At 37.8% G+C, this 25317-nt stretch overlaps 1 protein-coding gene across 1 annotated transcript; it reads left to right on the top strand.

Moving 5' to 3' along the window:
* The first annotated feature begins 1764 nt into the window (after window positions 1-1764).
* Window positions 1765-19736, top strand: LOC127369153 (macrophage mannose receptor 1-like). Its single transcript, XM_051410235.1, has 32 exons — window positions 1765-1922; window positions 2306-2662; window positions 3307-3474; window positions 4034-4189; window positions 4666-4782; window positions 5488-5625; window positions 5764-5943; window positions 6447-6601; window positions 7707-7820; window positions 8465-8580; window positions 8758-8906; window positions 8996-9195; window positions 10195-10316; window positions 10486-10558; window positions 10675-10828; window positions 11321-11359; window positions 11724-11893; window positions 12065-12126; window positions 12583-12680; window positions 13554-13696; window positions 13909-14014; window positions 14496-14623; window positions 14786-14827; window positions 14971-15018; window positions 15744-15846; window positions 16748-16977; window positions 17141-17306; window positions 17743-17910; window positions 17995-18111; window positions 18257-18415; window positions 18852-18887; window positions 18980-19736. The coding sequence occupies exons 1-32, from the start codon at window positions 1853-1855 to the stop codon at window positions 19231-19233; spliced, it is 4338 nt and encodes a 1445-aa protein (XP_051266195.1). The 5' UTR covers window positions 1765-1852; the 3' UTR covers window positions 19234-19736.
* The last annotated feature ends 5581 nt before the right edge of the window (window positions 19737-25317 follow it).

Below are 25317 nucleotides of genomic sequence, written 5' to 3'. Positions count from 1 at the left end.
CGTTTTAGTCAATCTTATTGTTAAAAACTGTTTTCAACAACAAATAAAAAGCATTTGGGTTTTTTTTTTTTTTTTTTTTAAGTTGTAAACTTTTATTTGTTCATCCTAGCTGGGATTTTTACCAAACGTACTGGGTTCTGTATGCTGAGTACTATTCTACTGTAGCTATTGAAGTACTTTACTTCTGGGGACATTCATGGAATGTTTTCTTTGATAATTCAATTCAAGTAGTAAGTTGAGACTTTATCTCAATCAAGAACAGACTGTCAGCATTTTGATGGCTACCTCTTCGTAAATTTTGCACAATATAACTTCACACAGTAAAACGCCTCTTTCTCTAGAATCCATGCGAATAATTTTTTCACTTTGGCAATTTGAGTCATAAGTGCTTCTGTCTGTCTTCCCATATAGTTATTACCGACTGGGTCAAAATTAAAATCATTAAGTTACAAACACTTTAACAAAGGGCTTGAATGATGTGAAGTGATGATTATGATTTTTGGGGAGATTCCCTGGGGTTAACTTTTTAGTTAATCTCCTCTTCTTTAGAGGATATAGATTATTGCTTTTTCTTTGACTAAATTTTCTCTGCTTGTTTAAGATTTTACTAATTTAGTAAGTATTGAGCCACATATAGTTTAATGTTTTTTTAATTATTATTTTTCTAGTATCAAACCCTAATGGCAGGAAATGGCAGAGGATGTTACTAGAGGTACGGGTGCCTAATTTAATAAATGTTTATTTTATTTTATTTATTACATAAATATATGCCTGGAGTACATTTGTAACACTGTAAAAGGGATAGCACAAATAAGCCAGCAGACAAAATGGTATCAACACTGCTTGGTCTCTCTCTCTCTCTCTCTCACACACACACACACACACACACACACACACACACACACACAGACAGGCCCTTCTGTAGGCTTTTACTGATGAAGATCTATGCGCATACCTACAACAAACCAGCAGAATAAATTATGGTTATCAAGTAAGAGCCTACAATTGAAATCATGCAGCTACTGTTTAAGTCCATTAGCCTGTAGCACCAATCCACCGAGTTGTTATTTTGATTAAATCTATATATCTGTCTGCCAGGGAAAGCTTTGTACAAACAGGAATTCATTTGTTTATTTAAAAAAAGGGTGCCCGGACACCCTTTGAGATCTGTCTATGCATGTGCACGCCTACTGGCACAGTTCCATAACAATTTAACTGGAATTCGAAAATACTGTTTTTCACATCCGTATTCAGACAAATACTGACAGTTATTTTTTATCTACTGCACTTCCCACAACTGTAGGCGTGGGAAGTGCAGAAAAGGGCTCTGGACAGCTCTCCAGCTTAATATCCAATAGCCTATTGCATTAACATTTTAGTCTTGACTCCTCAATAAAAACAAATCATAGATTTCGTCATAGTTTTAATTATCAAAGATCGATTTCGATCATGGAAAAAAGGTTGACGATGATCATTTGTAGTCCTTGTTTTCATTAACAAAATGAACACTGCCCACACATTTGTAATCAATATCATTGAACTTGTTGTTTAATACTCAAAGAGACTGTTCTCACAGTTTCACAAATGCTGTCATTAAGCTCAAAAGCAAATTCTAGAATGCAGATATCAGCATTTGGGTTCCAGGAATAAAAAAGGTCATACATGCCCCTCCTACTTCGTCTGAAACAAGATGCTGATTCATTAAAAAAAGAGTAAAAGATGTCATGATGAAATGACGTGGCAGGATGGGTACACAATAATAAGAGCCCTTCTTCCGACAATCATTCACACAACTCTTAAATCCTCTGTGAGAAATGCATTGATAACATCCCGTAAGATATCTCAGTCAACGATGAAGAGAACTTGTACAGCCTTTGTGTTCCTCCTCCTCCAAACATTGCTGTGTTTGGCTTCTTCAAATGGTACAGTATTCCAACATTCAATTTAAAGTTTTTTTGTGCATGTTCTTATTGTGTTACTTATGTCTGTATGTATGTAAGATGTAAGTATGCACATTGCTTGATATACTTAACTATATGTGAGACTGTTGTGTCCTTTACAGTGTGTCACCTGTGTTAACCTGTTTTTGTAGATTTGTTACAGTTCAATATAGAGGCAATTCTAATTCTAAGAGCATTGTTTGTTTTTTATATTTCTGTTTGGTCCGTGAATAATGGTCATTAACATAAACTCAAATTTACCACAACTGACGGTGAGACTGTGGAAAAAGCTGCTCGGAAGAGTTTCTGATTTCTTCTGCATACTATCATGAGAACCATGTATTGATTCTTATTTTTCTCTACAGTTTCACCGTTTCAACTGACTAACAAGGCCACTGGTTTTTGTTTGCGCAAAACATATAACTACTGCAGTCCCATAGTCTGGACAACTGGTGATCGACTTCTGTTTCTACAAAACACAAAGTGCCTCGGAGTCCAGGGGAAAAGCGTGGGAAGTGAAGTAAGCCTCTATGATTGTGATGAAAACAGTGAACTCCAAAAGTGGGAATGCAGGAATGAGACACTGCTCGCTCTCAAAGGCCAAGAGCTTTACATTGAGCTCACTGCAGATAACACAGCGGCCCTCTCCAGAACAACCGGACCCAATAACCACCTAACAATTTTAGGGTCGTCCAGCGGTGCATGCTCGAGAACATACAGAGGTTAGTTTTGTATTTCATCATCCATCTATGTCTTGTAAAACCAATTGCTCTCTGGGGAGAAATAAAGTTGAAAGTTGAAGTTGAAGAAGAGGTACAGCGTTGTGCGTTGTTGTTGGTTTGCCCAAACTCATTTATGAATAGTTATTAGCGTGACTGTTTTTTGGTTAATATTAGGGCTGTAACGGTTCTGAAACCGAGACCGAAATCGCGACACAAAAGTCCACGGTCTCGTGAGACGGTCTCGTGAGACAGAACCACGTATCCGCTTAATGTAATATCAGATAACATCTCTCTCTCCCTGTTTCTCTGCAAAATGGGGAAACGGGGAAAACCGCGGTACGAACCGAACCGTGGCTCAAAAATTGAGGTCTGAACCGACCGTGGATTTGGTGAATCGTTACAACCCTTAATATAATATTTAGAAGAATATTTTTTTTTCTCTGTTAAGTTTGCTGTATATCTCTGGAAATCAATGTGTGAAAAAGATAAAACCATCACGCTAAATGCAATCCATCCAAAATTTAAATTATTTTAACATCAAAAGTGGTGAATTAATGTGTCATATATTCGCTTAAAATGTAATCACTAAAAGGCACAGATGTTTTCAAAATCAAGCTATTCATTGTTTTCTTTTGTCCTTCTAGAATATTACACCATCGCAGGAAATGCGAATGGACGGACCTGTATGTTTCCCTTCAAGTACAAAGACATATGGTTCAACGAGTGCACGACATTTGAATCCCCAGAAAGAAGTTGGTGTGCTGTTGAAACACAATTTCAAAGAGAACTCTGGGGTTTCTGCCCAAGTAACTGTGAGTACTGCCTGTGTGGGGGCTTTATCATACTGCAGTGAGAGAAGGCATAATTAAAATGCACGATTTATATAAACAGATTTTCAATGAAGTGAATCATGTATGCTCTTATAAGCTCTTATTTAGGAGCTACCACTAGTTTACATTTTAGTCATTTTAGTCTCTAACATTCAGTGTAAACAAGGAGGCATAAATGGGCAACGTGAGATTACAGAGGGAAAAACTATCTAAGCATTACAAAATTAGGGCTGCACAATTAATCAAAATATTATCAAAATGAGGCAAATGGTCAAAAGCTAGAATATGTTGATAAAAGGTTAAATATGTGACATTATAATGAAGTGCTATATAATTCTGCAGAGATAACCTGGCCTACAAATCTCCAGATGTAAGAAAACATGTTTAGTGTTTGGTACAGATCCCAACAAATGTCACATCCTTATGATTTTAAGTGTTTCAGTAGAAATTACATTTGTGATGCAAAAATCGCCATCACAATATCTGCCAAAATAACTGCAATATGATATGATGTTCATATTTTTGTATGTATATTTCACAGCCAAAAAATACTGGCAAAAACACCCCATATCAGGAGCATATTACCAGTTCAACACACACTCCGCTCTGACTTGGTCCCAGGCTGAAACCAGCTGCAAACAGCAGGGTGCATCCCTGCTCAGTATCACAGATCCTAACCAACAGGCTCACGTCACAGGTAAGGTGACACTGACATGTATTGATAAACAGGGATGGATATCGAGAACCGCTACTAAACCGGTACCAGTTCCTGACTGGTCAGTACCATAATATCGATACTGTCGTCTGTATTTATGTAAGGTTACATAGACAGCAGACAGGGCAAAAGTGTGGGCTTACTTTACTACATATAATGAAATCAATAAGAGTATTGATAGGTATCAGTATCAATAAGCAGTAATAAAATCAACGTATCAATAAAATCATAAAAATACCCATCCCTATTGATATTGTATTTGAGCTGAGCAGTGTTTGACAAATAGCTATCAGTGCTCAATTAATATTTGTGATCCACTCTGTAATAATAGTCCATAATGAACATTATTATTATAATGAATAATTTAAATGTGTGCATGGATACTTTTCTGTTTGAGCCTTACTTATTATCATTTTACCATTTTTGTTTCCTGCCTTTTTTTCCAAACACACTCAAAGTACTGCTAAGAAGCAGGGGACAGGGGAACAAGCTTTGGACTGGGCTGATCCAGGATACAGAACATGGCTGGCACTGGTCTAATGGGAAGCCTTATCGCTATCTCAACTGGGACAATGGTAAGTTTGTGTTGCTAAGATCACTGTATCTCTGATATATATTGTCTGTCTTTTATTCTCTCTACCTATATACACCACGTTTCCAGTCAGTTGTAGAACTGATATAATTATTGATATAATTTTGCTTAAAACTTACAAACCCCAGCAGGGCCCTTGTTACACTGCAGATATTTATGGAAGCGGAGGACTTCTGACTGTTCAGTATATAGAAGAGTCTCATTACAGAGACAGAATTTGTCAAAGGGATGTCATTGTTGCTGTTTGCACACTACACAATACCTGATGTATCCATACCAACTAATTTTTAACAACATGATGAATCTTTACTGCTCTTCACAGATCATCACCATTACCACCTAATGAAGTCAGCCCAGCTTTTAACTAGCATATCCCTCTATTTTTCAAATAGCCTTGTTTTTATGTAGTTCTGTATGTATTCATTCATTACAAGATAGCGTTAACATGCATGCATTCATAAACTTTCATAAATTCATATTTACATCCATAAAAGTTTTGTTTGAAGATTTTCCTTTCTACTTATATTCCTTTCTACTGTTGTTCTATACCACTAACTTTGCCATTTGTATTACAATTCTTATTAAATATAATTTGTTTAGGTGTAAAATTTAAATAAAATTTGTGTGAATTTGAAGATTCTGAGAACTGTGTCATTAACATTAACATTAACAATCATCTTTGTTTTAGGACATCCATCTCCCGATCTAGGACACAACTGTGCAATTGTTGATAGTGCTGTAGATTACTCCTGGCAAAGTTCAACATGCACAAAGAGGTTAGGGTACATCTGCTACAGTGAAGGAGCTGTCGCTCCTCCAACTCAAGGTAAACAAACATTTATGTCCTATTTAACTCAATTTTATTTTAGCAAAGCCATCCACCAGTTACTGTATTACTATTTTATCTTTGGTTCATTAAGATCAGTGAGTCAGTAATTAGATGTCTTTGTTGTTTCATGACCAGCTGTTGAGACAGGATTTTGTTCAAGTCCTTGGATTCCCTTCAATGGCCACTGCTTCCTCCTCAATCGGACTCGGAAAACATGGCTTGAGGCTCAGAAAGTGTGCCGCAGAGAAGGAGGGGACCTAGTGAGCATCCACAACTTGGAAGACCAAAGCTTTGTAATCTCTCAACTTGGCTATGGTACGTGCACAGCTATGCAGTTCCTATGTGGTTGTCTTTAAAATCAGAACTGGATTAGAACTAAATATTTTAAATAAAACTAGAATAAGAGTAATGTTTACAACAGCAGACTCACTATATTAACTCAATCATATCTCACTGGAAACAAATCTAAAATGTCAGTAAAATAAATGATATTCCTGAAATCAAAATACTGAGTATCAGTCCCTCATCCTGTCCTCTGTCCTCCCCTGATGCTCAACTCTTCCTGCAGGTAATCCTGGTAGAGAGGGGAGGGACTGGTTTGTTTCAGCAGCTCAGTTTAAAACAAGAATTTGAAACAAAATGAGGACGACATAAAGACAGCTTTTACTTTTTCCTATTAGCTGAGCTAGCGCACTGTGCTTGCGTAAAACACAGCAGCGGGTGATGAGAGAAAGCGGACAGAGCAGATGTCTCTTTTCCATAACAAAGATAAATGACATATATTTGAGGGAAGGAGTTTTTTCTGCCCATGTCTGCAGCATCCACTGATGAGCTTTGGATTGGACTGAATGACAGAAAGACAGAGAAGCTGTTTGACTGGGCTGACCACTCTACTGTCAGCTTCACCAGCTGGGAATTTGGGAGACCTTCTGTCTTCCCTGACCAAGGAGACTGTGTTCTTATGAGGGGAGAGGTAAGGAGCACCATTTGGGAATGGTACAAATGCTAGCTTCTGGTAAAAGCATAATTATTTATCCAATGATCAGGCTAATTGTCACATATCGCACTTTAATTCACTGGACACACAGAAGTGACACACATTTTTTTATCGCGAGATTAACGTTTGTTTAACTTTGTAGTTTTTTTCACATGCTGTTGCAACTCCTAGTAACGTTAGAAAAACTACAACACCACACCAGATCTAGCTAGACCAGAAACAAAACAACAGGCACGCCGCACACACTTGTTTAAGAGTAGTAGACGTTACGTTTTGAGTGGATGGCGAGCGCAAGACGCCGAAATGGATGCCAATAATATTCTGAATGGAAAGTTTGGTGGAAATTGTTCCATTGACAAGACCAAAGTGATCTGTGTGTTTTGTCATTGTGAACTGAGCTATCATCGCAGCACGTCCAGTCTGAAATACCACTTGATGGCCAAGCACACAGCTGATTCGAATTCTCCACCCCCTCGTCAAAGCCAGGCGACAATGGATGATTTTTCAATAAAAACAACATTTGCACAAAGCAAGCCGATCCACTTTTCCATGTTGATAAGAGCATTAAAATGAAAAAAAAATAATGGGACAAAAAGAAATCAAGGGACATTTAGAATAGATAAAAATGTGCGATTAATTGCGAGTTAACTATGACATTAATGCGATTAATCGCGATTAAATATTTTAATCTTTTGACAGCACTAAAATAAACATAAAATCACGAAAATATCAGAAAACTAAAACTTTGTCCTCTGTGTGTGCGTCCGTCTTTCTCTCTAAATAAAAAAGAAAAATAATCAAATATGAGTAAGTTCCCCTTCATTAGTTTGAGTGTATAGTTCAAAATGTAACAAGATTTCCATGTGGTCAACTATTACATCAACTATATTAATTTAATTATATTTTTTGTTATTGGGATATGAAATGACCTACATGGGGATATTACATTTTGGTCATTTCGCACAGCCCTATATCTATAATACATTTGTACATACTTATGACACTTGGCTTTTTGTCTGACAGCATATGTTGAAGTTCACCTATCTGTTGGTAAATCCAGTGCTGTGCTACTTTCTTTCAGAATGGAAACTGGGCTGAGCGTGCGTGTGACCAGACACATGGCTTCATTTGTATGATGACGAGTGCCTCTGAACCCACTGGCGAAGAGGTGGAGCAGAATGCGGGCTGCAACAATGTGTGTCAACTTTACTTCTTGTAATTTATTAAAAATGTCTGTCTATGGTTTATTCCCCAAAGTTAAAGTGGTGTCATACAGGGCTGGGACTTGTACTGCAAAACTTTCTGACAGCCAATTTGTTTCACAGAATGGAACAATACTGAAAGTTGGCAAACATTTGATTAAATCCCTGGTATTGTTTATTTTATACCATACTTTGCCAAAGTTGTTGAGAAATTCCTACATACACAATAGAATACATGCTGTAAAGTGAAAGCCGTGTAGAGAGTGTGGAGTGCAGCCGTCTTGGAAATGGCAAGTTCAGTTCAGACAGAGAAGTCTACAGGTAGAGAATCCGTCAGCATTCTTTCGAACTGCTGTATGGGAGCATTATTTAGTGTTACCTATGACAATGTTACTTATGACAATGACGGAAAAAGGTGGATAAAACAGCACCTGTGTGTGCAACACGTGTGCCTTGCGCTAGCGTTAATACTTTCAATATGTTGAACCATTTGCGTCGACATCACCTCAGTGTGTCTGTTTACTGTTTACAGAGAAGGATATGCAGCCCTATGCAGTCCAAAAAACAACCCAAAACCTTGATATGAACCTCACCGCTATTAATGAGATGTTCCCACTTCTGTTTTTCGACAATCCAGGGTTGGAAAAGGCATGGTTCCTACTGCTACTTTGTAGGGACAGAGACAAAGACGTTTGATGAAGCCAAAGCTGTCTGCGAGAGCTCAAGTTCCTACTTAGCTGATGTTTCAAATGGGTAAAAAATATTATTTTGACTCCAAACATTTGAAAATACTAACAAGTAAACATGCTAGATATCAATTCAGTTATAATGCAATATATTATGTCTATTATATGCTTTTTATGTTTTGTTACTGGACATCACTCACTGATATTAGAAAACCTGCATTCATACTTGTGTAAATATTTCCAGGGTGGATAATGCATTCCTTGTGAGCTTGGTGGGGTTGAGATCAGAAAAATACTTCTGGCTAGGCCTCTCAAACCAGCAAAACACTGATGAGTTTGTGTGGACCAACACAGACTCGGTGAGATTTACCCACTGGAACACTGGAATGCCAGGTATGAAGAAATTATAATTTCTCTCTGTAAGACGTGTCCGATGCAACAGTATAGCTTCACATTTGACAATCTGTATTCGACAATGCAAGGTCACCAGAAGGGCTGCGTTGCCATGACAACTGGGATTTTTGCTGGCCTCTGGGACGTGCTGCCCTGCACCAATAAGGAGAAATACATCTGCAAACACCTGGCACAGGGGGCAGGGACAACCCCAGCACCAGTGACTGTTTCCCCTCCCAGATGTGCAGATGGCTGGACTCGGGTGATATCACGAAACTATTGCTATAAGGTAAGATCCAGTGCTGCTTAACATGAGTAAAACATGTATAGCTGCATTTTTGATATACCCCAATTACCTTTTTTTCCATATCTAAATAAGATAAGATAAGATAAGATAAGATAAGATAAGATAAGATAAGATATATTAATAAACAGACAACTGCCACAGATGGTGTTTCACTTGAGCCAGTCTAGCCCAGTCCAGTTCGGGGGTTCTGTTCTGTAGCCCCTGTAGTTTCAGGCTGCAATGCTCTTGATATCAAAAGTTGTACTCCCTTCATTAGCTGTCTGTGTCACAGCCACTGCTGTAACTGTTGACTGTGTTGTTAAGCAGACCAAACCAGCATACCAAACTAGAGTTACTAACTTCCTGTTGTTTATTCAGAAGACCACAATGCACCTGTCCCTCACATCTATCCTTCTCCACCCCCACTTCAACTTTCCTGTGCCCCCCTGGATAGACTGTGCTCACACCCATTTTATTTGCCTTGCTCTCAAACTTGTGGCAAACTGCTCAATACATAATTGGGGTTTCCTAAACTCCTGTTTCCAGGATAACTAAAATTCAGCTTAACTTTGTCTTTGTCGACTGTCACTTTCTTGCGAGTGCCCATTCGGTACTGTGCATGTGCAGCTCTCAATAGAAATGACAAGGGAGCCAGATGGATCACTTCTTCTATCAAAAACTATTCATTTCATTATTTCATTAAGTTTCAGTTTCATTAAGTGGTAAAAGTCACTTGCATCTGGCAAATACATTTAGTCTAAATACTTAGTCAAAATCGGCAAGTGAGTTGCTAGATGTATTAGTCTGATATGGCATTTTACTTGCCCTCGGCAAGCGGGCAGTACTTCTTGTTGAGTCCTGGGTTTTTGGAGGTATTAATTTACTGGTTAATAATTAATGGTTCCTTTAAATGATTATGATGATGATGAAATGATCACTTTCAGTGTAAAATGAAACTACCAAACCTTAAATCACAGTTGAACTTCCTGTCTTGTTTTGAAGTTGTATTTAGAGTCAGAGCAGAAGAAGACCTGGTATGAGGCCAGAGATTACTGCAGAGCCATCGGAGGAGACCTGCTCAGCATCCACAGCACTGTCGAGCTACAAGTGGGAGAAAGATTAGGGTATCAAGATCAATGTATTATTTTATAATTTTACAACACATACTTAAATAAGGATAATTGTAGTAAATAAAAACAAATCACTTCTTAGCTGCCAAAGTTTTTTCTTAAAACATTTTTTGCAAAAACAGGTTGCATATTAAAATCATTAACACAAATCTGTCTATTATAGGTATGGAAGCATCTGGATTGGACTTAGTGCTCCTGATCCTGTCACTGGTTACGTTTGGAGCGATGGATCCCCAGTGAGTTAAGAGTTTTGTACAGTAGTTGAGTAAATCAATTTTGGTATATGCAACTCAGTTAAATGAATATAAGTCCATTCGTCATTGCATGTTCATTCATTTGCCTTTGTTTACAGGTAAACTACCAACACTGGGAGGATGGAGAGCCAGACATTAGAAATAATGTGGATTCTTGTGCTCAAATGCAAATTAAATACTGGGATTACAGAAATTTTTGGAGGAATGAGCGGTGTGCTAAGTACAATGGATGGCTGTGCCAGATCCGTACAGGTAAAAGCATGTTAACTGGTTACAAGGGTTTCAAATAAAGGCGTGCAGTTCTTTTGTAACATTTGTTGACAAGGCTGCAGACTAAAGGACATATTTTCTGTCCGAAAATTGTCGCATGTTTAAAAAAAAAGACCTCACGTTGTGTTTACACAGATTCTGAAACTTATCAGAACGAAAAGCTCTGCGACTAAAATTGAACTTAAAAAGTTTTACATCTATACATAACGCTGAATGAATGGGGGATTGAACCAACAACTGTCCAATTAGTGGATGAGCCGCTCTTCCTCCGAGCCACAGCCACCTCTTAAGCAAGCTAGCTCCCCCAAGTAGCTTAATAACATTACGTTAACCACTGCATAGGGCAGGTGTATACAATAAAAATTCTAAGGTCCAGTTAGGGAAAATTTAAGGGGCATGAAATTTCAACCTTGAGGTGCGCACCATCAACTTTATAATCTATTCAAGATATATTTGTCTTCTGTCTCCCTACAGGAGTGACTCCAAAGCCACCCCCACCCCCCGTTACTCCTGGTAAGTGGGCAATTATGTAGGTAAAAAAAAAAAAAAGCATAAAAAAAGGTTTAGGCGGTATGGCTGTCTGGAATTTGCTACACTGGTGAATGGAGGTTGGAGGAATTTTGGTTTTGGCATTAAAAAAATGACAACTTAAACATTAGCATCAGTGTCTCCATTACTGTCGATGATTCACAGACCTGAATTCCTAGTTTTTTAAACAATTCCTCTGTGACACTTAGTTGTTTAAACTTACACATACCTTAACAACAGGTATCGCATATCGTTGAAGTAGGATGGATTGTTGATGTAACTTAAAATATATATATATATATATATATATATATATATATATATTCTTTTATTTTTGACATCTTTTCAGATTACAATGAGACCTCAGATGGGTGGCTAGTATGGAATGAGAATCAGTATTATATTAACAAAGAGGGGATGGCCATGGAAGATGCTCGTCTCTTCTGCCAAAAGAGGCATGGTGACTTGGTAACTATCAACAGTAAAGCTGAAAGTGACTTTTTGTGGAAACGGATACAGGTAAGCAATGCCATATTATACTACATTAAACAAAGAACAATTCAAGTATAAATACCACAGCATTTATCTTGGCACAAACTGCAATGTAAGTACTGCTGGTTTCACTCCTGTCTGTCTGTGTGTGTGTGTGTGTGTGTGTGTGTGTGTGTGTGTGTGTGTGTGTGCGTGTAGATGTCAGAAAGTTATGGGTCTTACTGGATAGGCGTGACAGTAGACTTGGATGGAACATTTGAGTGAGTATGACTTGAGAAATTAGAAAAATTAGACATCTTGAGATAAAGACTTTTCAGAGCCTAGTGATTATGTATTAATTATCATTTTGTATTCCACCAGTTAAAAATACATTGATACAATTTCTGTAATTTTATTTTTAAATTTAATTATTAAAATAGGTGCTGTTCCCAGGTTGGTCTGAGAAAGATGCCATGATACAGATCTTAACTGTCAGTTTTGTGTGTTCTTCAGAAATAATGCATGCATCTTGATCTTGGTCGCTCTACCATCAGATGCGTATGAATTTAGCCAGTTAATTATTTTCATGTCAACTTAGTCTGCCTACAATCAACCACCCTACACCGTCAAAGAAACAGCGTTACTGAATATGGCCCTTCTTCCACTCTGACAGGAAGATAACTTACATCTGGCTGTTATAGCTGATAACAACAACAGATTTTTTGTGTTATATTAAGGTGGATGGATGGTTCTCAAGTGGTGTTTCAATTTTGGGATCAAGGTCAGCCTGATTTTAAGAATTATGATGAGAACTGTGCAGTCATGACGCATAATGGTGAGTAAACTGAAATATGATTCACCTTCACTGACATGGATGAAAATGATGAAGTAAACAAAAGATTAAAGTTGCAATCCTTAAGATTTCAGTCCTTGTTGATTTGACAACACTGGTGAATACTGCAATAAAAGCAAGTGCGGTTGAGCAGCTACTTTGTCAGAAATACAACAGTGCCCTAAAGCAGTGGTTCCTTACATTTTTCCTTAAGGGACCCTGAGTAAACTGACAACCCCAGACTAATAGGCTAAAGGGAAGGGGCCCAAAAGTGCGTTAGTTTTCGAGATACCCCTACCAGAGGTAGGTAGGTATATTTTTTTTAATTCTCCAAGGACTCCCACATAGTATTGTGACACACTCTTCCAAATTTGGTGTGGAAGTATATAGGAGACCTTGTAGAATAATGATAACATATAGATATACTTTTTTTTTTGAAGCGAAACAGAGAGAGACATTGTCTCGTGATAGCAATAGTAATCGTAAAATAACAAATGTATATAGTTTTCTTCACAGAAAAGCTTTGGTGAAGCTTTGGTGACTTAGGCGGGTCCCAACCACTGCCTTAAAAACAGTACAGTGTGTAGCAGTGTAGTTGCCGATTGCAACTCTGTCACTTCAGCCTCCAAGCGCAAAGGAGAAACTAGGGTGGCCGCGAAGCGTGTGAAAAACAAACGCTCCTGTCTAGAGCCAGTGTTTGGTTTTAAATATTATATACCATTTAATGACTATTGCATAAAAAGCTGACAATAAATGGTATTAAGAATGGTGTTTCATTTCATGACAATCTTAAGGATTTTAACTTTAAGCCTTAATTTGATGCACGCAGAAAGCACATTGTATAAGTGTTTTTTTATGTCTTGAATTGGTTCACAGGTTTCTGGCACGATTATAATTGTGGGTATGAGCACTGGTCCATTTGTAAACGCCGTAGCTCACCACCTGCCAACACCACTGTGGCACCCACAGTAGCTCCTCAGGGTGGCTGCCCACGCCCCTGGAAAAAAATGTATTCTAAGGTCAGAGTTGACTTAATGCTTTTATGTTATGGGTGTGGTGTTGAATGGATGGGGATTATGTAGGACTAAATAAAATTTTTGGTGCTTGCAATGACATTGGCCTTTGTTTTGATAACACTGATCTTTTTTTTGTATGTATCTTTTTATCTTTTGAGATGTCACATTAAGATGTTTTGTCAGTTGTAAATCAAAGTATAATTCCTCACCTCCAGTGTTACAACATCATTACCAACCAGAAAGTAACATGGGATGAAGGGAGGAAACAATGCCAAGACATGGGTGGAAATCTGGTCTCCATTCCCTCAAGATCTGTGGAAGGTTTGATTCACCTATTTTATTTTCTGATAAAATAACCACTGATCTTCACAACCTGTTCATGGTTGTATGATCAGGGTCCATTAATGGCTGAATCCTGAAATGGCTGTTGACAAAACCACACTGGTATCCGAGCCTGCATGGGAAAGTATTATCTATTTTGTAGTCTTTTGTGCGCAAGATGACAGATTTAAATAGAGGGATTGTGATGATTGTGAGGCTGGAGGCTTAATAATACATTTATTACAAAAGACTGGAGGGGAAAGTTTTAAAATGCTGATTGCATTTTAATGTTTACAAAAAAACAAAACAAGAAAACAAAAATAAAGCTCTGCTAGCGACCAGCAGAGAATCTGTACTGAAAAAACCAAAGAGCCGTTGAAATAATACATGTATATTGTGTTTTATGTATATTGTGTATACGTGGGTAAAAACTTATATGCAAATATGTCATCCTTAAATCATCTATCTGTTAAATTTTCAGTGTTTTTGACGACGCAAATGGCTCACACACCTACTTCAGACCTTTGGATTGGTTTCCGCAAATTAAAAGGTCTTGAATATTATTGGACTGATGGGCAACCGAAACGATATGTCAACTTGGGTCTTGCAGTAAGTGGACACATATTTGAATAGAGTTTTATAATGTGATGTGGGTTGTGTGTAGCACTCCTGATAATGTATTTGTATGTGTGTGTGTGTGTGTGTGTGTGTGTGTGTGTGTGTATAAAAATGTGAAACTTTGTCTCTCCTTTGTCTGTTTCCACATTTTAGGACATTCATAGACTAATATTGCATCGAGGAGACGTTAATTGGGTAATGTTCAAATGTAACTTTACTTGAGGAATAACTGTGTACAAGAGTATAGTATACTACATGAAGCAGATGTCATCAATATTCACTATTGTGTAGAGTTAAATGCATTTCTGTTATTCATTATATCTCGGTTCACACTGCAGCATGCAGAAGTACAAAGATATTTCCAATGGCTCCATGATGGACCAGAGGTAAGAGTGATACACCACTTTGTTATGACTTGGACACAAAAACAGAACGCTTTTGGAACAATCAGACACATTTTTCATTAGTACACTATAACAGCTCAAAATCATGACAGCTAACAAAAAAATTCAAGTCCATTATGTGAAAGAGGTTTCCATACTGTGGTAATGCAATGAGAGAGGACAGTACCTTTATAGTATACATATAAATATTATACCACATGAATATAATTTCTGTGGAGGCCGCCATGTTGAATTGTCTTGTTTCTACAGTAGCCCTGAACAGACAAACCAGACACTGACTCGAGACAGGGCCTTTGACGTTTTCGCGGGTTTTATGGCCATCGTAGTTTCTCCTACACACTGTAGGAGGAGGAGGTGCAATTGCAGCCTCGCTGGTAGATGCTACTAAATCCTACACACTGGACCTTAAATAACATAATTCCTCCAATAACGGGTCTGTTTCTACATTTCTAAATTCTCCATGGGATAGTAGGCCTTCAGTTCACAAGAACATACTACGGTTGCTATTAGAAGCAACCGCAGAAGGAAATCAGCTAATAGCTAAATCTGGCATAAATCATATTTTCACATTTTGATATTTTTTTTTGTGCATGGTCTTTGTTTAATAAAGACAAATAAAGTATGCTTTATTCATAAAAATACTGTAATTACGTTGAAACATTACAGTTTTCTCTTTTCCACACCTTTCTCTCTCTGTGCTTCCTCAGATAAATTGTGCTGTGATCAATACCAGTCCTTCCTTTGGTATTGGGAAATGGATACAAAAGTCCTGCAATGATACCAATGGCTTCATCTGTCATCGAAATGTTGGTGAGCTGATCTTGTGATTGTTCTCTCTGTTATATTCCCTGTGATCTAAAAAATATTTTACAGTAGTAGCAGTAGTAGTAGTAAGGACTGGCATATTTTCTTTTAGTATTTCATAAAGTGGCTATAACTAATATTTTTATAACAAATACATGTAACAGTATGAAAGGGGTTGCTTGTAATGATGAACCTACAGATGATTATCACTCTGCAGTTCCCTTCAGCTTAATTGAGCTTTATAGCGAGCTTCAACTGATTGTTTAGCCGCCTGGCAGCTGTTTACAGTTAAAAGGCTCTAAAACCCCACTGTACACTACCTGCTCATACATTTAGCAACTAGCTGGTGGTTGTGGAGCGTATTAACATGTTATCGTGCTAAGGAGCATGATTTCTCCAGAGCTAAAAGAGAATAAATATTGGACTTATTGGCCAGGTGGCAAATAATAGATAAGAAACTGTTTACTAACATGCTTGCCATATCAAATGGTAATATGTTAAAGTTCTGTTCACAACTTATTTCCAAAAAAATACATCTTATTGAAGGTTTAAGGTGGTGCAAAATTGGCATATCAAAGATGTTGGAAATCCCTATTAATTCAACAATCAGCTGCTCTAGAATCGAAAAGCATAGCTGTGAGTCGAAGTCCAGCCGAAGTAATTGTAGCAAAGCAACTGATGATCTGCTGTGCAACTTTTCCATACTGAATGATCAAATCAAAATCATGATTTAGTTTGCATTTCAATGCTAAAATAAACAGCAGCCTATTCAAAGAGTGACCAATTTCATTTGTGGTGTCAAGGAAGTAGAAATAGTAACTCTGAGCATGTATGCATATACAACAGAGAGCACCTGACTTTAAGATGAATGGAAACATTTAATTGTCTAATTTCTCACCCTAAACAGACCCTCATCTCCCAGACTCCCCTGAACCAACAACTACTGACTATGTCAAAATATTAAATGACTCGGTGAAGGTTGTTACTCAACAAATGACCTGGGATGAAGCCAAGAAGCACTGTGAACATGATGGCGCTAAACTCACTAACATACGAAATGAGTGGTTACAGGTCTATGTTGAGCTGCTGGCCTTGAATCTCAATGCTCCCATGTGGATTGGACTGAACAAAGGGCAGGTACAGAGCAGAAAGCTTCTCAAACAGCACATCGCAAAATGACACGACTAAGCCCTGTTTGTAACTACTGACTACTGTAAAAACTTAAATCGTACTGTTCACGTTGCTGAAAAATATGTTGAAAAATAAAGCTGAATGTGGTTTGATTAATCTTTTCTTTCAGACCGATGGGTATTTCAGATATATCGACGGCTGGCACATGACATTTTCTCGATGGGATAACAATGAACCAATGAGGGAGAGACCTTGTGTCTACGTAGATGTGGATGGAAAATGGAAGACCGCATACTGTAACCAGACCATGAACAGTGTTTGCATGAAGTCTACCGGTATGTCTAATAATTATTGTTAATGTTAATAATCACAACTAATTGTTCATTTAGATAAATCAATTAAGGATGTACAATAATTATCGGGACAGATAAATGATCTGCAGATAATGGGAACATGTATATATGTATAAATTATCGTCATAATTAAATTGCAGCATAATTTATTGGTTGATATTAAAAATAACTTATTTTGAATTCTGATGCAAAATGTTTGATAGGCCTTATGTTCTACAAAAGCCAAACACATAAACTAAATTAGCCATCTTTGCTCGCTGCATCTTAACCTTTCTTACCCTGTGGTGAGTAAAAACTATAGGTTGTGAGCTTTTTAATAATACAAAAGTCAGTCAAATCAGTTATATCATCTGAAAAACTAAATCCATATTGTGCATCCCTAAATAAAATATTGTAAAATACTGTTTCTCATTCACAGACATGCCACCAAGAGAGTTAACCGATTACCCGGGAGTTTGCCCTGAAGACCCAGATACATTTGGGACAGGCAAGAAATACTTCTGGCTACCATTTAAAGGTTACTGTTACATATTTTTCACAGAAGTAAAAGAGTGGGCACCTGCATCTGCTAGCTGTTCAAGACATGGTAAGTCCTTTCTGTGGATTGAAATGATATTTGCAGGCACTAAAATGAATGTAGCTTTCAGTAAGGACTTTTTGTTTGGTGAAGGTGGATCACTAGTCAGCATTGAAGATCCCTCTGAGCAAGAATTCATTCAAAACAATGCAAGAGACTTTCAAGACAGCCACACCTCCTTCTGGACTGGCCTGTATAAAACTCACAAAGGTAAAGTCACATTGTCTGCTTGTTAATGAAAACAAAAATTCAGCCACTGAGAGGGAAAAGACTAACAAATGAACAACTAATAAAAGGAAAACACACACACACACACACACACACAAAAGAAAATAATAAATGTATTTGTCTCCAGGGGAGTGGTTGTGGGTAGACAGAACAGTCATGGACTACACAAACTGGGGTGAAGGACAACCTAATGAACATTCCCACGCAGTGATTAGCACTTTAAATGGGACATGGAAGGGCGACCATGAACGGAATGGAAGAGCGTACATCTGCAAAACACCCAAAGGTAAAATTCATCGTCTTATGTGGACTAAATTTATATCTTTATATTGTTGCATTCCAAGATTAAGTGATCACAGAGTCACAAGCATTGCAAACTACACATTGTGGACTGACTATTCAAAGCTTTCTGTCTTTCAAGACTTTCTTGAAGCATATAAGTGATTGTAAGCTTCACTGTTCCAACATACAGCACCTAATCAAGTCTTGTTCTTATTCTTCAGAGGCAAACTATTAAATTAGCAAACTAACTTGACAAAAATCGGCCAATATATCAATCCTACGCCCAACCCTATCTTCCACAATGACACACTATATGGGAAAAATAAGTAGTTGTCAACCCCAATGCTAATTTTTGTTTGTCAGGTTGGGCCAATATCAGGCTGATATTATGTAGTTTGATTTTGGTGTACAATTGTCACATTTCCCTTCTTTCTCTTTAGTATTACCACCAACGCCATTACCAACAAAACCACCTGGTAAGTTTACTTTATCTTCTTTGTATTGCTAAAAGTCGTGACTAAATTCTTTGGCTGATCATAATCATCATCTACTTTTTCAATCTGTGCAGTACTCTTCATTCATCACCGTGGCCACATCCCTTTGGTAGTTGTGGGGGTCATTACTGTGATTGCCATTGGTGCGGTCATCGCCTTGTTCATCTTTAAGAAGAAGGGTCATCGCTTACCTGTCCTTGACAAGTTAACCACCTTTGACAACCCGCTCTTCTTCAATAACGAGCAGTTGGAACCTGGTGTGATTGACACCAACAAACTGGTAGAGAATGCAGAGGAAGAAAACCCCGAGCCTCTTTTAACTGTGTAAAAATTAAAATGCTGTGTATTTCAATATTAGCTGTGTGAAACCAAGAGTTGTAATGTCTAATATATGTGAACAAAATAATAGCAGATGATAAATATAACAGATGATTAGCAATACTGCATTTCATCCTTCTTGAAGTTACATGAGCTTTATCCATTCTTCTGATGGCTTCTAGTGTATGCCTTAATATAAGTTTAGAATAATTTTATAGAGAAAGAGCAAACAGTTTTAGTTAATTATGTTTTCCCTCCAGTATCTTTCAATTTTGAATGGCTCGGAAGACCTCTGGTTTTAAACAAATTTAGCCTGGTTTGTAGATGGTAATATTTAGGTATTAAAGGTATTTTTCTTATTGTCAACATATCCCATGAAAAGATCCAAACCAACAATGGCTGAACTCTTAGTACTTTCCAACGTCCCTACCATGTCTGTGGCACTCAGCGCCACGCCCATTTGTTTTCTACTGATGACAGGATTAAAAAAAAAAAAAACAGTTCACAAATAAATGGTTTCTTTGTTTCTTAATTTCCAAAACAGCTGGGCATTGTTTTTTAGCAAAACTTTCACAAACATAAGCAAAAAGCAGATTTATTGTGGACTCTATTCAGCTGTGGATTAATAGACTGGTAAGTAGTAAGAATGTAAGGCAGTGGATGCTGGGTGTGAGCTTGACTCAAAATAAAAAACATTTGGTTTATTGTAGGGAAGTAAAGAATCCAAACAGTTACTGGTCACCGGTCGGGGTGTGTCCGTGTTTTTTGATTCATGTGAAGTAAGCTATGTGGTCAAAGAGGCATGCTCAGGAAAAAAAAAAGCCTTGTGCTGATGACTCAGTGAAACTTCGCTGTTGGCATGGATGAAGTGTAGCTGTCAGTCCTATAGTTTCATACAAAAATGAAAAATCTTCATTTTTTAGTTTGTAGTATTTAGAAAACCTATTATTTTAATAAAAAATTGACAGTGAGGTGTGTGTGAAGTGTTTCCTTATGTTATTAAACAGGATTTTGTTAAGGCTGTTATTAAAGTTGTTAAAAAAAGACACTTTATTCAGTTTGGACAAAATTCAGTTCAATTCAATTTTATTTGTATAGCGCCAATTCATAACAGAAGTTATCTCAGGACACTTTTCAAATAAAGCAGGTCTAGACTGAATTCCTTATAACATTTACAGAGACCCAAGAGTACCACCATGAGCAAGCACTTGGTGACGGGGGCAAGGAAAAACTGCCAGTTAAAAGGCAGAAACCTAGGACAGACCCTTCGGCTCTGGGTGGGTGGTCGTCTGCCTCGACCAGTTGGGAAAAAAGAAGCCAGAGATGTATTTGGAGAAAATGTTTTGGCCAATTTGTGCTGAAATACAGAAAGATTTCAATTTGAATTTGATGTCACCCAATTGCTTTGTCAACAAAGCAGTTTGTACTGGCACATCTCACCTGTTTACTTTTTGACTTCTCACGTCTCAGATTCACAGAAGTCACTTCCTCTTGACGTAAAAGGCACACAACATTTCTTTTATCACTGGCTTTGTCCAGTTGACCAAATCATTTAGGTCTTTAAACTGGTACTAACGATACCTGATGACCATTACATATTAGGGCAGCACAATTAATTCTGACAGTAAACCTGGTATTAATGCACTTCAAAACACGCTTTGATATGGACTGAATCGATGAGCAAATAAAACAGCATGTCCGGGGCTCTGACAGAGAGAAACTCTGGGTTTGTTGAAGAAAGCCTGCCAGCGAGCAGGTTAGCTTCAAATACCAGATATTTGTCTCAGAGTTTTTACCGAACCCGCTTTCAGGAATACACCCTAAAAAGACTTTGAGCACAAGAAGTTCAGCTGTACTGTCGCAGTGTGGCATTTGTCTCCTGACTGCAAGAGAGGGTAACGTGTCCTTACTCCCCAGTAGAGAGACATGATAGTAGGGATGCACCGAAATGAAAATTCTTGGCCGAAACCGAAAACCGACCGAAAATGAGGAAACCAAGGCCGAAAACTGAAACACAGAAAGAAATTATTATGCCAATTACTAGTACCATTGCATTTATGGCTATGACTGTGTACTAACCTCACTAAAATCAAGGCATTGCAATTCAAAGAATAAATCAATTACAAAAGTATGCAAATATTAATCCCACATCCTCTATGACAGAGAATGGCTGATCATCTAAGGCAATGAATTCCATAATATTTTGTGTAATGCCCTTTGCCTTGGCACCATCACTGGAAAACATCCGCCACAGACGGAGTGGGAGTGCTCGGATTGATTTTCCTTTTCTGTGCCACATTCTTCTCATATTCAGAATGGCAATCAGGATGTTTGGATTTCAGGTGATAAATTAAACCCGACGTGGAGAAACTCTTTGCAGATGCACCCCCTCTTGAAATTTCAGCATTACACGTTTTGCAAATCGCTATCCGTGGGTCTTTCTCAGATATATTGAAATACGTCCACACCGCAGACATGTTGGCGCTTATCCAGACAAGCGTGTGCTGGCCGCAGTTCTGTTTACGTCATCACAACTTTCTGTTTCAGCCGTGTTGTTTCGGTGATAAAAGTATTTCGGCCAAAAACCAAAAATGCGTTTTCGGCCGAAAATTTTTCATCCCTACATGATAGACAAAAAAATGATTTAACCACAAAAAGATTTAAAGCATATGAGACTTTCTGTCTCTTAATTCTCGAGAAGGTCCAACATTCACTCATAATAGAGACATAAGTCTGTATTTGTGTTAGCTCCTCTGTTGCCAATATTGCACCATTTGCCCAGTGAACTTGAAACTTACAAGAATTTCCAAACAGCTAACCGCAATGTTATCTAGAATATGTGTGACTCATGCTTGGCTGTTTCAACCGCAACTTGTATCACATCTGCTTCTCCGTCTTCACTTATGATGAATACGAAAAAAAGGAATTGTATTCATAAACCAAAAATAAAATCATGAATACTACTGTATTTGAGTATGTGGAATAAATGGAGGTTATTTAAATGGCAACCACTGTTAAAAGTATAAAAAAAATATGGATAATTATCAAAATCAAAAATCAGAATAGTTTCCTCTGGTTCATGTGTTTGTTAACTGCGTATTCTGGTTATGACTTAAAGATCATTTACTGGAGCATGATAGTGGTACTTTCTGTTTGCCTCATTGGCTGTATATTATGCAATGCCATACATCCATGTAGTACACATTGTTCCAGGAATGCAATGTGTAATCAACTAGAGTGTTCAAATATCAGCATTTGGGATCATTTCCCCCCCTTGATCGTCTGAAGTAAAATGTGAGTCTAGAATCTGAGACAACACAGAAAAAAGTCATGATGAGACAATACGTGTCAATGCTATTAATAGTGACTCTCTGTGAGAAATGAATGGATAAGGTCTTCTTCTGTAAAACACTTCACAAGAATTCTAATAAGGAAGAAAACTTCTAACCAGCCTTTGTGCTCCTTTTGAGTTACAATGTTTGGTTTCTGTAAAGTATAGAAATGTTTAATTTTGAGTTTGTGTGAGTTTAGTTGTGTCCATTACCGTGTGTCATTGTGTATGCTGTCAGTGTGAGGTCACCTGTGTTGTATACATTTTTGTATATTTGTTACTGCCGTTGTACTTTTTGTATCCATATTTTACAGACATGGGATGGTTGTAACTGTGTTGTTGTGTGCAAACTTGTGTGTAAATACTGTCAGTATTGTTGTCCAAATAATATAAAATCTTATTAGCCACAACCTAAACAACCCCAGTGACACACTGTACAGTTGTTTCATGGATTTTCTGGGTCCTTCTACAACATTGTCTCTCTACAGATTGACCATTTCAACTACAGACTAACAACCACTGCAGGGACATATGCTGGACAACTGGTGCTCCTCCTACATGCTCCCTACACTGGGAGTCCAGGGGGAGAAGTGTGGGAGGTGAAATAAGCCTCTATCATTAAAAACAGTGAACTCCAAAAGTGGGAAGGCAAGAATGAAACAGGGCTCGCTCTCACGGACCAAGAGCTTTACATTGAGCTCACTGCACATACCACAGCAGTTCTCACAAAATAAACAAACAAACAAACAATAAATAAATAAATACAAAATTTTACACCTCACAATTTCAGGCAGGTCCCATGGTGCTTGCACAAGAACATACAGGGGTAAAGTACAATATAAAACACTGTTGTTGTTGTTGTTGTTGTTGTGGTGGTGTTAAGGACTTATAATACTAAAATATAGATTAAAGACACAAACAAAAGAGTAAGCCACCCTCACAGCTAACTAACAGATCTTCTGCAACAGGTGACAATAAATCTCCCCAAGTTATAACACAATCCTTTAGGCTCTGTCCCTGCAGAACAGCAACAGCAACAGCAACAACAACAACAACAACAACAACAACAAAAAAAAACACAGCTAGGGGTTAAATACACAAACACGGAGGAAGCTGCTGAGACACACAGATTTCTACAAGTTGTATCTGACTCACGTCTTTTGAAATGCATTGTCCTTCCCGACATGGAGATGATATATCAGTGACATGTAATGTCTCAGTGCACTTGTTGATCAGAAACACTAAACGTTAGCTCCATGACTAACAATACTGGAACACAAGTTACCCAACGCTACCGTTAACTCTCCCAGTTGTTTCCCTTAATATCAAATGAGTTGTTAACTTTTTCAAGTTTGTTGTGAGACCAGATAACAACTAGCTTCAAAATTCACTTCAGGGTTTCTTTTCTAGATACTTATTCGCTGGCGCATCTAGTTTGTGCTAATACTTCTAATCAAAGGATGCCAACTTCACCTGAGATCCCTATCAGAAAGGAGCTCAGGGTGCAATACCATCTTTCTCCACACAGACTGGATTCCGTTTATGAAGCCGTTTCACCCCGGGGGCGATGTTTTACACATTTTATCGAAACACAATAAAAAGTGAGGAAGACCTTGTCCTGACAACACAATAAGAAGCACCTGTTGTTGACAGTATAAAATATATAAACAAAGTCAGTCTTTTTATTGAAGTCATAGTGATTAATAATAGTAGGCTGTTTCTAGTAATTCTGGATATTTTTTGATGGGAAAACTGCATTGTAGGGGGTCTGGGTTTGTTGCCTAATGGACACTTGTATCTTTGAATATATTGTTTACTAGACAGTGTTAGACAAGATTTATTTTAATGTATTTATTGTATGTAGCCTACATAATTATGCTAAACTGGATAAAAACATTGTGTACTGTATATGCAGGAACCTATCATATTAAATTTATATAGATTTAAAGTGGCTAAATACAATTTACACTAACAGTGTATCAACTGACACTGTACAAGGGGTCACTGAAGAATTACAACCTGAATCTGCTGCTAATGTTGTGTTTTATGTTTATGTTTTAATGCCCTCAAGTGGCCAAAAGAAGTTTTAAGTGTGACTGAACTATCTTGACATAAACTGATTTTAGTATAAACCTCCCTCTCGTACAAATGAGGTCATGTTTCTTGTGTCACACGGTCAGGAAAGTGGAAATAAATGGAAAAAAAAACCTCAATGCTTCCCATCTAATTTCTCACCCAAAACAGATCTGTTTCTCCCAGACTCCTTTCTGAATCGACAACTCCTACCGACTTCGTCGGAATAGTTAATGTCTCCGTCAAGGTTGTTTCTCAACAAATTAACTGTAATGGAGCTGAGACACACTATGGGGTTGTGATGCTGCCAAACTGGCTAGCCAGCAAAATGAGTGGTCACAGGTTTAAATCGACCTGCTGGCTGTGAATCTCCAGGCTCCTCTGTAAATTGGACTGAACAGAATAAAAGTACAAGGCTGAAATCCTCAAACATTACATAGCAAAACCACAAGACCTACTTGTTTGTAGGAAAAGATCAGTACCACTGTCATATCCGTCAGGCAGCAGTAGGTTAGCTGTAGTCTGTAAACAGGGGTTTGTTTAATTGGTATACTGGCTTTATGTTTTCACTGTCTGCTTTGAGATGGGATACGTTTCAGTTTTAAATTAGTTAAGGGACAATTTTAGTGGTCTGGACAGGAAAAGGTGAAGGAGGTGCTGACATTTTCAAATAAAATGTCACTTACCACA

The sequence above is a fragment of the Dicentrarchus labrax genome, unplaced genomic scaffold (genome assembly GCF_905237075.1).
Source record: "Dicentrarchus labrax unplaced genomic scaffold, dlabrax2021, whole genome shotgun sequence".
Classification (NCBI taxonomy): Eukaryota; Metazoa; Chordata; class Actinopteri; family Moronidae; genus Dicentrarchus; species Dicentrarchus labrax.
This window is presented reverse-complemented; position numbering and strand designations above follow the sequence as displayed.

What these genes read in the sequence shown, in the direction of transcription:
- LOC127369153 (XM_051410235.1), top strand. Translation starts at nt 1,853, where the DNA reads ATGAAGAGAACTTGTACAGCCTTTGTGTTCCTCCTCCTCCAAACATTG. An exon ending in GTGTTTGGCTTCTTCAAATG is followed by an intron (nt 1,923 to 2,305) that starts GTACAGTATTCC and finishes TTTTCTCTACAG; the next exon opens with TTTCACCGTTTCAACTGACT. An exon ending in GGCTCCATGATGGACCAGAG is followed by an intron (nt 15,019 to 15,743) that starts GTAAGAGTGATA and finishes GTGCTTCCTCAG; the next exon opens with ATAAATTGTGCTGTGATCAA.